The following is a 16,624-nucleotide window of genomic DNA, read 5'->3' on the forward strand; positions in this document are numbered from 1 at the left end:
TTTGTATAAGTAATGGTGTCTCGTGTTATGTTTGTTTTTATGATTTTTGTATTTATATTATTAATTTTAAATACTTTTCCTTTTTATACAGTGTCATTCTTTAAGTACTTAATAAAAAATAATAATTCAGAGAAATGATTGCTTTTTAATTTGTTTAGTACAAATCTATTACAAGGAGCTTATGAGCACCTCTATTTGACTATTTTAAAGAGGGAAATAAGTCATGCAAGTGGCTTGAACGTTTGTTTATCTTTGATAAGTTTGATTGTAGGAGAAAGAGGACGGCTTTCAGAGTGGTTTAAAAACAAAGGGAAAGAGAATATACAAGAGCGTGGGGTGGTGTCTATAGAATCAAGATAATCCAACTGCAGCTACGGTAATCTTTTTTATAAAAAAAAAACAATCAAGTCAAAAATGAACGAAAATTAATTTATTTTTAACAATAAAAAAATTGATTATGGTCGGCTGTGGGCCCCTAAATGGCGTGCCCCCCCCCCCCCCCCCCCGCATTGCGGGGTCTGGCGGCACTGTAGTTCCGCCCCTGCTACGGCGGATGGCAACTCGGGATATAGACATGATTTTTAATGACTTAAACGTCCGTTAAACGGAAATTGCTCAAAATTTAACAGAAGGCACAAAACTAGATCTTTTACTTACATGTGAAATTTCATTTATCTATCTGAAAAATTGAAAGTAGAGTAAGTTCCACTTCTATTTATCGGAAATCGCTGAAAAGTTGAAACAGAACTACAAATTTGATAAAATTCTTATATATGAAATTTGATCAATCTAGCTGTAACGGTACTCAAATTATCGTGTTCACAGACACACATACACACACAGACATGCGGACAAAATTGCAAAACTATGTTTTTCCGACTCAGGGAATGTAAAACGTCGAGATTTTTAAAAATCTCGATTTTTAGCACGATTTTTTTTCATACCAAAATAATATTAGCTTTTTGAGAAAAGAAGTATTTTGTGTACAGAAATAATTGTCACTATGATCATGTTGTTACAATAATTCAAGATTTATTTACAGATAACTATTTTACAAAAGCAAATGTTTTTGTTTTTAAACTAAAATAAAAATTTTATTTTATTTTGAAAGAATTATAAACAAAATGTAATAGATTCATAAAACTTTTTAACACATTCAAAAGATTATATGTATTTGAATCACGATTAGTTATTACATCTTTAGTTAATTTAATATTACATTCCTTAAATACTTTTAACTTTCAAGAACATGTTTATTTCCCTTGATTTTACAAGGTTTTTATATACTTACTTCTTTTGCCTATTCATCTGTCTGTCTGAAATTTCGACCTCTTCTCAACGTTAAATTCCTCTCAAACTTGGCACGTGGGTCAATACCTTATGACAATTCAATCTGAAATAAAATTTGACTTAAATGGATGCTTAATTTATTGTTAAAGAATTAATTAAAATTTACAACAATAAATACTATTTACCGCGCTATTATACGCACATTTTTTCGTGTTCATGTAGTGCGGAATATTTTTTAGTCATGCAACTCTAGGCCTACTGAAAAAACAAGTTAATTAAAAAGTCTAGTGACATTAATGCGCAATTTCCTTATGTTATCTAAAAATAGCTCTGACGTATAATGCTGGGGTGCGTTCAAGCTAGAAGAACGATCGGTTTGTAGGTGTTTATGTAATTTTAAAATTTGTGACTAAACGAGAGGATATTTTTGAAAACTTTCTTCGGCAATATTGTTCTAAATTATGGCAGGAATCGATTGGTACATGTTTCAAGTCGCTAAGTGGTCTGGTTGCCGAGATATGGGCCAAAAACTGCATTTGTTCGAGGTTTTTTGGCTTTTCCGGGAAATACATGAAAGAAACCCGGAATTTTTATGGCCTATGCTCATTCTCGTAGCTTGCTTAACATAATTGCTTTTGGAACTAGTCATCGATATTGCTTCGTTGAGGAGGAGATACGACTTAAAGCCCGGACACACATTCATCCATACATTCATTCATCCATCCATCCATCCATTCCCAGAAATGACGCGTTAATAAACGCAATTCTCCAGAATGGAAATTGCGCTAAAAACGCATAAAAACGATTTTATACCAAGCTTTTATACAATTATGATTTTATTTTTAGTTACCTAAATAGTAGCTCATTATTATACAGAGGCGTAGCGAAGGCGGGGAGGGGGTGCGGACCGCACCGGGTGACACCATTTAGGGGATGACACCAAGGCAAAAAATTTCAAAATGTACCGAAGAAAAATGCCTTTTGTCAGTTCCATTTATGATTAATTAAAGTTAGATACTCTTTTAAGTACAAATTGACAATTATTACAAGAAGGTAGGGGTGACACCATGACGTAAACATGCCAACTATGTTCAATGGTATTTATGTAGTTTTTTTACTTTCTCGTATATACGAAGTATAGAGAAAGTCTTGTAATCGTGCAAAAAAAAAAAATCGAGATTTTTACAAATCTCGACGTTTCACACCTCACTGATACGGAAAAACATAATTTTGCAATCTTGTCCGTATGTCTGTGTGTCTGTCTGTGTGTCTGTGTGTCTGTGTGTCTGTGTGTCTGTCTGTCCGTGTGTAAACACGATAACTTGAGAACCGTTACAGCTAGGTTGATGAAATTTCATATATAAGTATTTTATCAAAATCGTAGATCCGTATCAACTTTTGAGCGATTTCCGATAACCGGAAGTGGTACTTTTCCTACTTTGAATTTTTCAAAAGCCTATAACTTGAGTACTATTTCAGATAGATAAATGAAATTTCATATGTAAGTAAAAGATCTAATTCTCTACCTTCTATCAAATTTTGAGTCATTTCCGTTGACTGGAAGTAGTACTTTACGCTACTTCCGATTTCTCAAAAAACTAATGTAAATTTTAAAAGTAATAATAATATTGCGCACCATTATGCGCTTTTTTATTTGGCGTTCACTTGGTGTGCAATTAGTTTGTCTACGAGATTTTATTCTATTTTTAAAACTTTAAGTATTTAAAATGGATTAAAAATCATGTCTATAGCCCGAGCTCCCATCCCCTGTTATTTTATATAAGAATATTCGAGAAAGTTTAGGGGAGATCACTCCCGGTTTATTTAAATAATTTGTTTTACTTTTGACCTAGAAAATTCTATACCTTACATAGCGTACGTCTTGATAATTAGATCTAGATCTAAACCACATTTGAATGAAATAGTTCATTTCTTCATATTCTAAAATTGGAAGTTGACGCCATTAGTTTTTTTTTTTTTTTTTTTTTTTTTCCTTTTTTTTTGGCCTCAGACATGTAATTTACAGCGTCAGTTGTGTGTTCGCTTTAGTGTTACAGTTTTCATCATCGGCTTGTGAGGACTGATACAGATTTACAATAGTAATATTTCTTTCTTACTTGTAGCCTACTTTTATTCATTTAAGATGGTTTACTTATACATAGATCTAATACAAAACGTCTAAATATAAAAAAAAATTAAAAAATAAATAAAAAACAACCTGAAAATGTAAATGTGTAATTAAATGATGATTCAAAAGATTTTTTTTCCCTCGGTGTGGTGGGTGAGGGGGCGGGGGGGGGGGGGGGGGGGCGGCCATTAGTGTTGTGTACTTTTGGCATTTTTATTATGTGACATGTGACGTCATTGTTTTATGCGTTCTCGGCATATCTATATTTTTTTTTCCGGTTGCATGGTTAAACATGTGTTTGTACATTCGAATATGCCTGTATTTTTATGTTCCTTATCTTATAGCTTCAAAAATGTTGCAGATAGAGATAGAAGTGCGAAAATGGGCTTTTATATATTAGGATTAGTGTATATGCCTACTTTACACAATTATTAATTTTCTTGTTTTGTTTTTACTTCCTACATTCTCTACAATCACGTGACTGTCCCTACTCCTCTACAATCACGTGACTGTCCCTACCCACCTCTACAATCACGTGACTGTCCCTACCCACCTCTACAATCACGTGACTGTCCCAAAAATCACGTGACTGTCCCTACCCACCTCTACAATCACGTGACTCTCCCTACTCACCCACCTTTGCAATCACTTGACTGTCCTAACCCACCTCTACAATCACGTGACTGTCCATACTGTCCCTACATTCACGTTACTGTCCCTTTACAATAACTGTTTCTAAAATCACGTCGTAAAGCGCGACCTGGCAACCAGTTTCTTCCAGGCATCTCCGCCCCCCCCCCCCCGAAGCAAGTCTACCGCCCCCCCCCCCCCCCGAACGAGATGGAATTTATATAGTAAATATACACTTTTACTAGTGTCCGCCCCCCACCCCCCCGAAAAATGTTGACCGCCCCCCCCCCCCCCCTTGGAGAAAAAAGTCTGGAAGAAACACTGCTGGCAACCTGATCAGATCATCTGTTAGACACACATTAAACGTCTGTCCTCGCTACGCCCCTGGGTCCAGCACCATGCCCAGCTGCCTCTACTTTCCCTAACGTGAGTTAGGCACCCATCTAGGTGGACTCAGGGACGTCCCACTGATTTGAACCCGGATTAGAACTCGAGACTCTCGGGTTAGCAGTCTAGCTCTCTACCGTCCTATGATAAATTTAAAAAAAAAAAAAATAAACCTTGTTTTTCCGATGTATTGCACTGCTATTATTACACGGATTAGTTTCTAATGGACGTTAAGAATGATTATAATTAGGAAATAACCTTTCCAGAGCACTAGTAGTGGAATAAGTCAGACATTGATAACAAAGAGCTTTTTTACTTTCTTCTATACAGGAGTATAGAGGAAGTAGAAGAATCATATTTGTTCAGCGTCTTGATGTTTTATACCTTCCTGAGTTTGATCATGCAAATCATGTCAACACAATAGTCACATTTTGTGAGCTTAGGATTAGTATTTGAAATGTATGGTACACTCATTCTTCAACATTACAGAACATCCACCTCAATTTTTTATCAATTAAATATATTTTATTAATAAGACATATTCAGCAATAAAAATAATTTACAATGTATTAAATTTTTTTTTTTTAAAGATTATGCACAACATGAAAAAAAAAATTGTATGTGGAATAAAGTATTTTGAACCCTTCAATCCACAAGGCAGCTGATATCGAGTTTACCATTTTCAATGCCCTTGGCATATGAAAGGATAATGTGGTCAGCAATATGTCTAGCCTCCATTACATTCCCTAACATGAGTCAGGTACCCAACAGAACTAGGTGGACTCTGGAATGTTCTACAGATCCAAGTCCAGGATCAGAACTTGAGCCTGTCAAAATATATCTTTTTATAACAATCACTATAAAAAGTGACCAGTCAATAAAATAGAAATATAAACAAAAAGTAATACAAAAGTACAACTTATTAGACTTACAGAAAATAATTTCTCACTACCAGAAAACTTTACTTGTGTATTAACATTGTGCATAGAAAATCCCTTATTAGTCTATTCATTAAAGATTGTGTTTAAAATTAATAGCTAGCTAAATTGGATGAATTGAATTAATCACTGTATACAAAATTTGTTTTGGTAGGTAACTGGATGCATCTAAAAAAAATCTGAAAATAATTTCAATAGATTACTTTTTGTATGAAATTTTAAAAAAAGAAATACATTTAAAAATTAAACATTAGCCAGACTTTAAGCAGTCACATTAGGCTGAAACAGTTCTCAGAACAATGCTCTACCAAAAACTGCACTAATAGAAAAATGTTCAAATGCAAAACAGTTATACAATTACATTTTCAAATGTTTAATGTACATGTGGTCATTCTTTGCTAACATAAATAGATCATCTTTTTTCCAGGTACAAATTTTTCCTTGTCACGAACGTTGAACAAAAAACATTATCACAACATATGGACATAGTACTTGCATAAAACTTATTAAACAAGCGCAACAAACTTTAAGCAGGTAAACGTACAGCACACATCAACCAGACTTTAAGCAGAGATGTAGGCCGTGGCGATGTGTCCATCTTTGCTGTAGGAAACGATCCTGACGGGACTTCCGTTGAGGGAGATGTTGCAGACGCCCCCGGGGTGGGACAGGAAACAAAGGGAGTAAATGGCCAGCTCAAACTCGGGGCTTACACCGATGAAAAAACTGCCCAAAGTTTTCACTCTGTTGTCCCATGAGAAGGCGGCACCTATGATTGACGGCTGAGGAAACAAGAAAAAATAAACACCTATGATGGACGGCTGAGGAAACAAGAAAAAATAAACACCTATGATGGACGGCTGAGGGAACAAGAAAAAATAAACACCTATGATGGACGGCTGAGGGGAAAAAATAAACACCTATGATGGACGGCTGGGGAAAACAAGAAAAAATAAACACCTATGATGGACGGCTAAGGAAAACAACAAAAAAATAAAAACCTATGATGGACGGCTGGGGAAAACAAGAAAAAATAAACACCTATGATGGACGGCTGAGGGAACAAGAAAAAATAAACACCTATGATGGACGGCTAAGGAAAACAACAAAAAAATAAACACCTATGATAGACGGCTGAGGGAACAAGAAAAAATAAACACCTATGATGGACGGCTAAGGAAAACAACAAAAAAATAAACACCTATGATGGACGGCTGGGGAAAACAAGAAAAAATAAACACCTATGATGGACGGCTGGGGAAAACAAGAAAAAATAAACACCTATGATGGATGGCTGAGGGAACAAGAAATTATAAACACCTATGATGGACGGCTGAGGGAACAAGAAATTATAAACACCTATAATGGACGGCTGAGAAAAACAAGAAAAAATAAATTAATATTTTTTTCATAGAAACGGTGGTCATATTTTTATTTTTAAAAATATTTTTTTTAATCTTTTGATTAATATGAATGATTTTTATTATTTTTCAAATAGTTAAAAAAATTAAGTGAATGTTCAAAATTTTTAAAGTATTTTAAGTAAATGTTCAAAATTTATAAAATGTCCACAAATAATGAAATGTTTTAGATTTTATATACAATGGAAAAATTGTAAACCCATTGCTAAACACAGAAATGAGCTAACTAAATCACAATATAGACTTCACACTCTTTAAAAAAAAACAAGGTTCCAAAATATACAGATCACTACTTATCAGTCATTCAACAGTGCCAACAACTTTATTGTGTAGAGCACCAGGTATATCAGTCATAGAATTAAACAGATCCATCAAATTATTTGAGATTTGCTGCACAGGGAACAGGTTGTAATATACCCTGCAACTGCCACAAAAGAAATATTTCCAAAGTTGGTTTAATATAGCCTGCAGTATTGGCGACCCTCCATAACAACTAAAGTTAGCATTGATGGTTGATCTTAAAATTTTTAAGTTGGCATTTTAAATGCTGATTGTAAAGGGGAACTAGTTATTAATTAATATGCACAACAGTATCTGAGAGATATTAATTTTACTGTTAATTTCATCCAAATTGGGGAATAGAATTTACTAAATATTATTTTTATACCAATCATATAAGTTTTATATTTTTCAAAGATAATTTAAATACTTTTAAGCCAGATTTTTAATATTTTACCACTATTGTGCACAGTATGAATATATAAATATAATTAATAAATCTAAAAATAGATATTCCAGACCACCTTTTTATATTTTTGGATTTAGCTAAGTAATTTGCAGTGAAAAGCAACTCGTTTCATCATAACTAAAACCTACTGAAACCAATAACTCAAGCTTTTATTCACAAAACCTACCTTAGCCTGAGACACATATCCGAAGTAGTTCAATGACCCAGCCTTCTCCTTCTCGTAGAAAGACACCCAGTTGTGGAAGCCGTTGACCGTGGTTCCACTCTTGTACTCTCCCACCATGATATGCTCAAAGCCGCTTGTGTCAGGGACTGTGCTAGAGCCACTACGAGCGTAAAAATCAAACCAGTGTCTCTTGAGTACGCCTCTAAGGTCTGACTGGCTGGTCACCAAACCTGAGATAAGAAGAATTTTTTAAATTTTAGCAGAGCTAAATAATAACAAAAGTTTTTATTTGACAGCTACAGTAAATCAAACAAATGCCAAAGCCTAGGTATTAAAACCATTTTTAATTAGGTACAGTGTCTAGGTATTGAAAATTAAGTACAGTCTAGATATTGACAATTTCTTTTAGTTTAGTTACAGCCTAGGTATTGAAAACTTAGGTATTACAAACTTAGTTTAGGTACAATCTAGGTATTATAAACTTAGTTTAGGTACAATCTAGGTATTATAAACTTAGTTTATGTAGAGCCTAGGTGGTAGTAGTTGTACAGTCTAGGTATTGAAAAGTTAGTTAAGGTACAGTCTGAGTATTGAAAACTTAGTTTGAGTAAAGTCTAGATCACGGGTTCCCAACCTGGGGGTCGCGACCCCCCTGGGGGTCGCGAAGGCCTTTCTGGGGGGTCGCCAACTGGTATACTAAACCTTAGTAATGAGAAACAAAACATGAATATTTAGAAGAATATCTGAAATTCGGCTTTACTAACTTCCCTGGAAATGGAATAGGGAAGATGCCATGCGTACTGTACAAAGTTGTTTTCAGTCACGAGTTTATGAAATCTCCAAAACTTAAACGTCATTTTAGACGAGTTATTCGGAACACACAAAAAAATGTATGGAGGTCTTTCGTCTGCATGAAGCTAGTTGCAAACGTCAGAGACTTGATCGAACAGGAAGTTTTCACCAAGGAAACACAGCATTAGTGCAAGCATCAAACGGAGTTGCGATAGAAATTGCCAAGCAAAAAAAAGCACAGTAGGAGAAAATCTTATCAAACCCTGCATGTTGAAGATGGTGAAGTTAATTCTTGGGGATTCCAGTGCAGTAAAGATGCAAAAAATATCTCTGCCTAATAATACTATTCAGCGGCTTATAGAAGACATGTCCGTAGATTTTAAATAAAAATATTTTAATGAAATCAAGCTTTCACTATTGTTTGCTTTTCAAGTTGACAAATCAACAGACGTGAGTTCGTGTTCTCTGTTGCTAATCATATATTCATTCATATGTTAGCAAAGAAGAGTTGCTATTTTGTGAAGATAGCATGGAAAAAATAAATACGTTTTATGAAGCTGGATGATTAAAATGGGTTAAAACGGCTGTGGGGGCTTGTACGTATAGTGTGCCATCTATGTTTAAGTCAAAATCGGGCTTTCAGAAAACCGAAAAGATTTAGCTCCCTAACCACTGCCCTCGCCATCAAGAATCCATTGCTAGAAAAAGTCATAAATTAAATATGGAGCCTTCAAAGAACTGAGCAAAGACATTAATAAAGATCACGATGTTCTGCTTTTCTACACTATAGTACGCTGGGTGTCAAACGAAATGTTGTGAATCGTGTTTTTTTAATTGAGATCTGAAATCAAACTGTTCTTGGAAGTGCAAACGAATCAAGACCTTTTGGTATACTTAAAACGACATAGAGTAGTTGGAGAGCGTATCATAACTAGCAGATATATTCGAACATCAACATAAGCTTAACCTGAAGCTTCAGGAAAAATGAAAGAATATTATCGCTTTCCATGAAAATCTCAGTGCATTTTTACCAAAGCTGCAAAATTGGCAAAGAAAATAAATCTAGGAAATATTGTAAATTTGAGAAACTCTGCAGTGTGGTAGATGAATCTGATTGTGAGATAATTAAATTTTTGAAAGAAGCAATTTCTAGGCATCTTGAATCTCTTGTAAACGAACTGCAGCTCTATTTTTCTGAGCTGAAAAAAAGAAGAATCTGCACTGGCACATGACCCATTCTCTTCTTCCCTTGATGTTGCCAGCGTTCCCGATGAATTGCAAGATGAATTCTTTTATTTGCAGAATGATTATGCGTAATATGAAAAACTGCACACACAATTTTGGTTTAGCATTCACCATTTATACCCAAACGTAAAATTGATTGACTTTTCGAGAATATATTTTCAACACTATTCTCAAATTAAAAACAAAATTAAGAAATAAATTGAATGTTGATGATGACATAGGTTGGCGTTAACAAAAACTTAACCACGAATGTTTAGTAAATAGCATGCAATTTTACTCATGGTATTAAAACAGAGATCAAGGGTAGTTCATATTGAAAGTCTACTAGAAAATATTATTTTAGTGCTTGTTAATTTCTATACTAATTTCGGCTTTTTAATTCTATGGGGGTCGCGAGTCACTTACTTTTTATAAAAGGGGGTCGCCACTCAAAAAAGGTTGGGAACCACTGGTCTAGATATTGACAATTTTGCTTTTTAGTTTATTTAGGCCTACAGCCTAGGTATTAAAAATTAGTTTAGGTACAGTCTAGGTATTGCAAACTTTTTGTTATTATAAATATTTTTTAAATTAATTTTTGTTTTGTTTTAATAGTATTGAATCACATAAATGGAATGCTTCCCACCAAAAGAATGTATTGAATTGAATGAAACAGCATAACAAGATATTACTTTAGATATCAATATTTAACTAACTTTTAATGAAATTTTAATGATCATCTAATTATCTAAAACTTCATGACACATTCAATTGATATGAAAACTTAAATTACGGGTCAAGTTTGTAACAAATGGACTCTGTTAAAGCCAGTAAAAATTAGTTCTTAAGTTTTAACCCATAACAAAGACAAAAGCACTAACGACAAAGCTAAATAAAAGCTTGTAAAAATTTGCAACTATTAATGACTAATATAAAATGTTTCTAGTACAGCTAAGCTGAAATAATTTTCTCAGGGTTAGATTTTACAGATGGCATTACTAATATGAAATGTTAAATTTTCATTATCATCGTATTTTAACTTACTAAATTAAGTTTTAATTCAAATAGAAGCTAACCAATCATAGACCTCTCAACTAAGCTTTTGTTCTTTTGTTTTATGATGTTTTAGAAAAAATAATATTGTCTAAGCCATCCTCTAAATTTAGTTTTAATTCAAACTGTTCAATAACTAGTGTTTACAAAAGTAACTTTACATCATTTTTTAAAAGCTATCTAGCCCCTTTTAACAATATTGGGTTATTACCCTTGCAAGTGAGATAGTTGAGTAGTTTCTCCATGACTTTAGTGGCCAGGATGGCGTCTAAAAAGGCGTTGTCTTCAGCAAGTTCAGCAGCTGTGGCCGTCTCTCTGGCACCTTTGACTGGATCGTAGTTGTTCATCAGATTTGACAGCAGCTTGTAGGTGCCAGATCCAAGTTTAGCCTCATTTACATAGGTAAACAACCTGGGGTGTAATGAGAAATGTAATAGATAACCATAAATTAACATGACTCTGTAAATAGAGAACCTGTGTAGATTTACATAAGTAAACAACAATTGAAAATTAAAAGAGTATTAACTTAGGTTTGAATATTGGAGTGAATAAAATAATTTAGTATAGAAAAATGTAAAGTTTAAAAACTGGTCTGATCTTACGCGTGTCCGATTTTTACAAAACTTTTAGTTATATGAGATAGATAATATACCAAAGTTTGAAAATTAAAAATAGTTTTTGTGAACTTTTAGCTGAAAACCAATGCTCATGTTGGAGTATGATGAATTCACGCTCTACAAATATATTATTGTGTCATTTATTACAATTCTTCTTATTAATTTCTGTACCATTGAGAGTTTAAATTTAGACTCATCAAACTAACTTCTGAGTCGACTTGTCAGTGGTTGTGCCAGCTGACACTTTGGTCTGGTAGTTGACAGTGACATCAGACGCTGACATCCTGTTGACATCGCTGGCCCATAATTCCTCTGACACAGCTGTCAGACTCATACATCTCCCTGTGGAACCTGCAAGTGAAAAATTTCATAACAAAAAATATTAAACTCAAAAGCAATTTTAAAAACTTTACTTATCAAATAAAAGGAAACTTTATGTAATTGCTCATTAGCTAAAAATCTTTGCTTAAAAAATAATTAATTATACTAATATAAAGATATAAACATAAAAGAAAATAAATTAAAGTAAATTATTTGAACTAAATTCACATCTATTTTTATAATAAAAAAATTAATAGTCTCTTGTTTTACATTCACTTAAAAATTATGTAAAGTGTTCTGAATTTACTGTTAACTTTACTGCCAGGCAAGATGGGAATGAAAATATAGTTCAAATTAAGACTATAATAGTTCATATAGGCTGAGTGCCCTCTGTAAAACAGCAAAGGATGATGTAAAACAGCAGATGATGAAGTAAAATAGCAGAGGATGAAGTAAAACAGAAGATGATGAGTTTACCAACTGTAACTACTTTTTGTAAGAGCATACATCCCAACTTTGTCACTGAAAAATGCATTGCTTATAAAGTTAATGACAGTTAAGAAAATTATATGTGTTTGTATTAGAGGGTTAAATGTTAAGACTTACTGGCAGTACATAATGTTGCATAATCAGCACAACAGTCGTTGTATCTGACACAGGCAGAGTTGCACTGACAGGGTTTACTGGCGTCCAGCAGAGATCCACATCTGTTCTGGCATGTGGCTGGAAAACAATCAAAGTATATGGATGGGAACATCACAAAATTTGTCTTCGATAACATCACAAACATGTGTTAATTAGAATAATATAAACAGATTTTTAATCGAGCAATACAAAACTTGAGTTTATTAAAGCAATACAAACTTGTTTATTGGAACATTACAAAAATTTTCTTCACCAGAACCTCTCTATTTAAATTTCATTCTTTGTTGCTTTCTTTTTTCTACATTGTGGTTAAGAACTACCAAATGTATCAAACTGTGTTATGAACTGCATTGTTTTTTTAAATTTGTTAATGGTATAGGACTTTTATTCTACGTAAAAAATAATTTAGCGACGTGGTATAATATATTTTTACCACTTCGTCCGTGAGTGGGCAGGGGGTGAAGCAGCGGTGGCCCTTTTTTTAAATTGTAGTTTGACAAAATAATTTTAAATTGTAAGGCTCAGTAATTAAGTCTAAAAATTTGTAAAAAGATTGGCTTGACGTACACTTAAATTTGACTTTGAAAATCACTACTGCCACTACTACAGCAAATACAGGCAAGACGATTCGCAAACTAGTGTCACATATCAGTGACCTGATCCATCCAGCCATTTTCATTTTTTCATCAAAAACATGTTTTATTTCATATTTAGACTATACAGCAGCTGATAAGATCTAAAACAATAATTTTTTTAGAATGTCATTTTTAAAAAAAGCGAAATTGTAATAATACTGCAAATTATTAAAGGCTGACATCAGAAAGGAATATTTAGAAAGATTAAATAAGGGCCTAGGCATATAATAATTTAACGGGCTTACTACTAATACTATCATTAACCTAAGAGCCTAAGACTAAGAATAAAGATTTTTTTTAAAGAATGTGGTTTTTTCTTAGAAAGCCATGTGTGTATTTTAGTTAACTACCAGTAACCCAACACCCCTTTTTAAAGAATAAGATTGATTGCATGCTGGTATAGAACTAAAATACTAAATAATAGCAAAATAGTACATATTCCCCATTCATTGGCCTGAATTCTAAATGTGTAGGCCTAGGTCGGCTTAGGGCCTATCGATGAATAAATTATAGAAATTTTATTTTTTAAATTAGACCTAGGCCTAAAAAAACAATTAGGCCTAAAAACAATTTTTTCTTTAGCTATCTATGCGCAAGTAAACCAACATAGATCTAGACTATATCCTAATTACCATTTTAGTGTGATTAAGTAATGGTGCATAACGTTTTTATTCAATGTTGGTGGTGACATTAGTAATTTTAGTTTCGTTTTAGAATGAAAATGCTTGTAACTTGGTAACATGGGCCTAACTAGAAAGTTGCTTGATTTTTACAAGGGGAAGTCATTCTTATTTTCACTATTTGCCAGGTGCAATGGCTAAATGCTTTTTTTTAATGCCAAAATATTTAACTTATTGCCGATTGAACATTTCTGCTAAAGTAAAGTAGATCTAGATTCTATTCTTAATCTTATTTACCAAAATTATTTTTGTGTTTTGAACAATTATTTTGTACTTTAACAAGCAATCAATACACAAACTCTGTGTAAAGTAGTAAAACACGTTATCCGTTAATGTCAAAATAGGTTTGGGATGACCCATTTTCACCACTATCGTTCAAACAAATAGATTACGCTATGTAGATGTTTGTAGTTGAAAGGCTTAGGACATAAAATATGTTCCTACTTGTACATTCTTGCACGAAGGCTATGTAGTCACAGAATTGTTTACTTTCGCTGAAGGCCAGACCTGGCGGACAGTCCATGATGAACAACCCTGCCGCCCCACACGCCCTGAATTTGCTGCAGTCGCCCTCCACCCTCTCCAGGTAGTTGGTGTTGGTGCATGGCGTCAAGCTGTTTGCCTGGGGTAGGGCAGCCAAAAGCACGAGAACTGTTCGTGGTAATAAAAGTAAACTTGATGAACTGTTACTGGTGTTTAGAATTAACATATATTGCAGTATATTATAAGAAGGTTTATATTCCTGGGTAGAAGCACTTGAAACGTTCCGAGAGGCACTTCCCATTATCTGGTTGGGAAGGGAAATATTTTTTTTATTGAAAATATATTTTTACAAATTCGTCTGTGAGCGGTGGCCCTTTATTTAAAATGTAGTTTGACGAAGTAGTTTTTAATTGTAAGGCTCAGAAATAAAGTGTATAGCAACAAAATATACAGGGGAGCAAACCAGTGAAGTCGTGAGCTGCAACTTTGTAAGAGTAGCGCCCCTTCTATAATGTTTTATTTTTAACTGTAGTTACCAATCATCTGTCATCATAAGGTCACTAACTAGGCCTATAGTAAATTAATTAAACACTTTAGCTGTTGCCTTAATTATACGTGTGTTGTTTCTCGTCTATCAATGTATCACTTTTTAGGTAGATCTAACCATTACGAACACTACACGGGTTTGTTGTTGTTGTTTTTTTAATAATTTTTCTTGAAAATTTATCATATTAGGTTCAAGTGTAACGGTCTTTAGATAGACTTTTGATAGTGATTTTATTTTTTAACAGAAGCGAAATTAGTTTTAAACCACTGATAATAAATTACATAGCTTAAATGAGCACACCAGTGATTAAAAAACCTAACTACAAATTATTATTTTAATTACTATTAGATGAAACAATAAAATAAACGAGTAACTAAACAACAACATACAGAAGACAGAGAAAATATCCATCGTTTGTATCAAACGAAAATAAACGACAGAGTTCCTTGTTGAACTTCACAACATCAGGCTTAATTGTACAGATATGATATTTTTATCTAACTCGTTAAGAAGGAAAACATCGAGTGAGATCGAACATACTGATTCTTTTACCAAGGCATTGCTAAACTTCCTTGTACTATTATTATGCCGAGATCGTCTAAGTTTAAAAAATAAACCACTCCAACAGATAAAAAATAAAAAGAGCATATTGAATAAATAAACTAATAAATCAGTATATATATATATATATATATATATATATATATATATATATATATATATATATATATATATATATATATATATATATATATATATATATATACATATACATATATGTAGGCTACAAATAGCCAATATATAAATCATATATATATATATATATATATATATATATATATATATATATATATATATATATATATATATATATATATATATATATATATACATATATATATATATAATACCCATAATAACGGTGATGTTTTGGTGTGTGTGGGGGGGGGGGGGTATTTCTGGTGCTTTATGATAATATCACATATGAAAGGAAAATCTAATACCATGACTTATTTACGTATTTGATTGGAAGAAGCTATCTTTCGTACTTCAACGTAAACTTTTTTCTTATAATTTTGATTTTTAACGTTATTTAGATCGATGTCTTATTAGGAGATGAGTTAGTTTTGTGGTATTAGTTTCGGTATGTTTTAAACAGTGGTATGTTCTAGTTGCGTGAGTTGTTTACGTGCAGAGATGTTCCGCTTGATTGACCACTAGAACGTGACAAATTTCACCGATCAGGTGACACCTGTGCAATGAACACGGAAGTTAATTGCGCTACTATAAATAGAACACCCGTCACCTCAAGTTTACGACGTCGTTTGAGTCTAATATTTACTTTGGGTTCGATCCTGTTGACTTTACATTCCTCGTATACATTTTTTTAACCACCCATATAGGTCTGTGATGCTTTGGTTGTCCTAATTAGGTTGTCCACTGCAGATAGTCTACTTTCTACAGGTGGTGTACTTTCTGCAAGTAGTCTACTTTATGCAGGTAGTCTACTTTCTGCAGGTAGTCTACTTACTGCACGTATCTAATTTCTGCAGGTTGTCTACTATCTGTGTCTGCAGGTTGTCTACTTTCTGTGTCTGCAGGTAGTGTACTTTCTGCAGGTGGTCTTTTTTCTGCAGGTAGTCTACTTACTGCAGGTAGTCTACTTTCTGCAGGTAGTCTACTTTCTGCAGGTATTCTACTTTTTGCAGGTAGTCTACTTTCTGCAGGTAGTCTACTTTCTGCAGGTAGTCTACTTTCTGCAGGTAGTCTACTTTCTGCAGAGTGCAGGTAGTCTACTTTCTTCAGGTGGTCTACTTTTTGTTTCTGCAGGTAGTCTACTTTCTGCAAGTTATTGACTTTCCGAGTGTGTGTCAAATCTATCACATTACCAAGACAGTAGCGTCTACAGCGAGACGTTG

General features: G+C 33.5%; 1 protein-coding gene across 3 annotated transcripts; it reads right to left on the reverse strand.

Annotated features, from left to right (window-relative positions):
- Positions 1-5,020: 5,020 nt before the first annotated feature.
- LOC131929588 (uridylate-specific endoribonuclease-like) lies at positions 5,021-15,159 on the reverse strand. 3 transcript variants are annotated; one of them, XM_059285871.1, is made up of 7 exons: positions 15,095-15,147; positions 14,120-14,326; positions 12,322-12,438; positions 11,601-11,745; positions 10,989-11,188; positions 7,709-7,938; positions 5,021-6,155 (listed from the first exon to the last, which is right to left on the reverse strand). In XM_059285871.1, exons 1-7 carry the CDS (start codon positions 15,114-15,116, stop codon positions 5,937-5,939), a joined length of 1,140 nt encoding a protein of 379 aa, XP_059141854.1. In that variant the 5' UTR covers positions 15,117-15,147; the 3' UTR covers positions 5,021-5,936. The 3 variants fall into 3 exon arrangements, with proteins under 3 accessions (XP_059141854.1, XP_059141856.1, XP_059141855.1); XM_059285873.1 differs by lacking the exons at positions 14,120-14,326; positions 15,095-15,147 and adding exons at positions 12,928-13,096; positions 13,628-13,761 and having other exon boundaries at positions 5,022-6,155; XM_059285872.1 differs by lacking the exon at positions 5,021-6,155 and adding an exon at positions 6,368-6,706 and having other exon boundaries at positions 15,095-15,159.
- Positions 15,160-16,624: the final 1,465 nt, after the last annotated feature.

Source organism: Physella acuta, unplaced genomic scaffold, assembly GCF_028476545.2.
Source record: "Physella acuta isolate Inbredline_101_S28 unplaced genomic scaffold, ASM2847654v3 ptg001653l, whole genome shotgun sequence".
NCBI lineage: Eukaryota > Metazoa > Mollusca > Gastropoda > Physidae > Physella > Physella acuta.

What these genes read in the sequence shown, in the direction of transcription:
- LOC131929588 (XM_059285871.1), bottom strand. Translation starts at nt 15,116, where the DNA reads ATGGATATTTTCTCTGTCTTCT. An exon ending in GGATATTTTCTCTGTCTTCT is followed by an intron (nt 14,327 to 15,094) that starts GTATGTTGTTGT and finishes TACCACGAACAG; the next exon opens with TTCTCGTGCTTTTGGCTGCC. An exon ending in CTTCGTGCAAGAATGTACAA is followed by an intron (nt 12,439 to 14,119) that starts GTAGGAACATAT and finishes ATTGTTTTCCAG; the next exon opens with CCACATGCCAGAACAGATGT.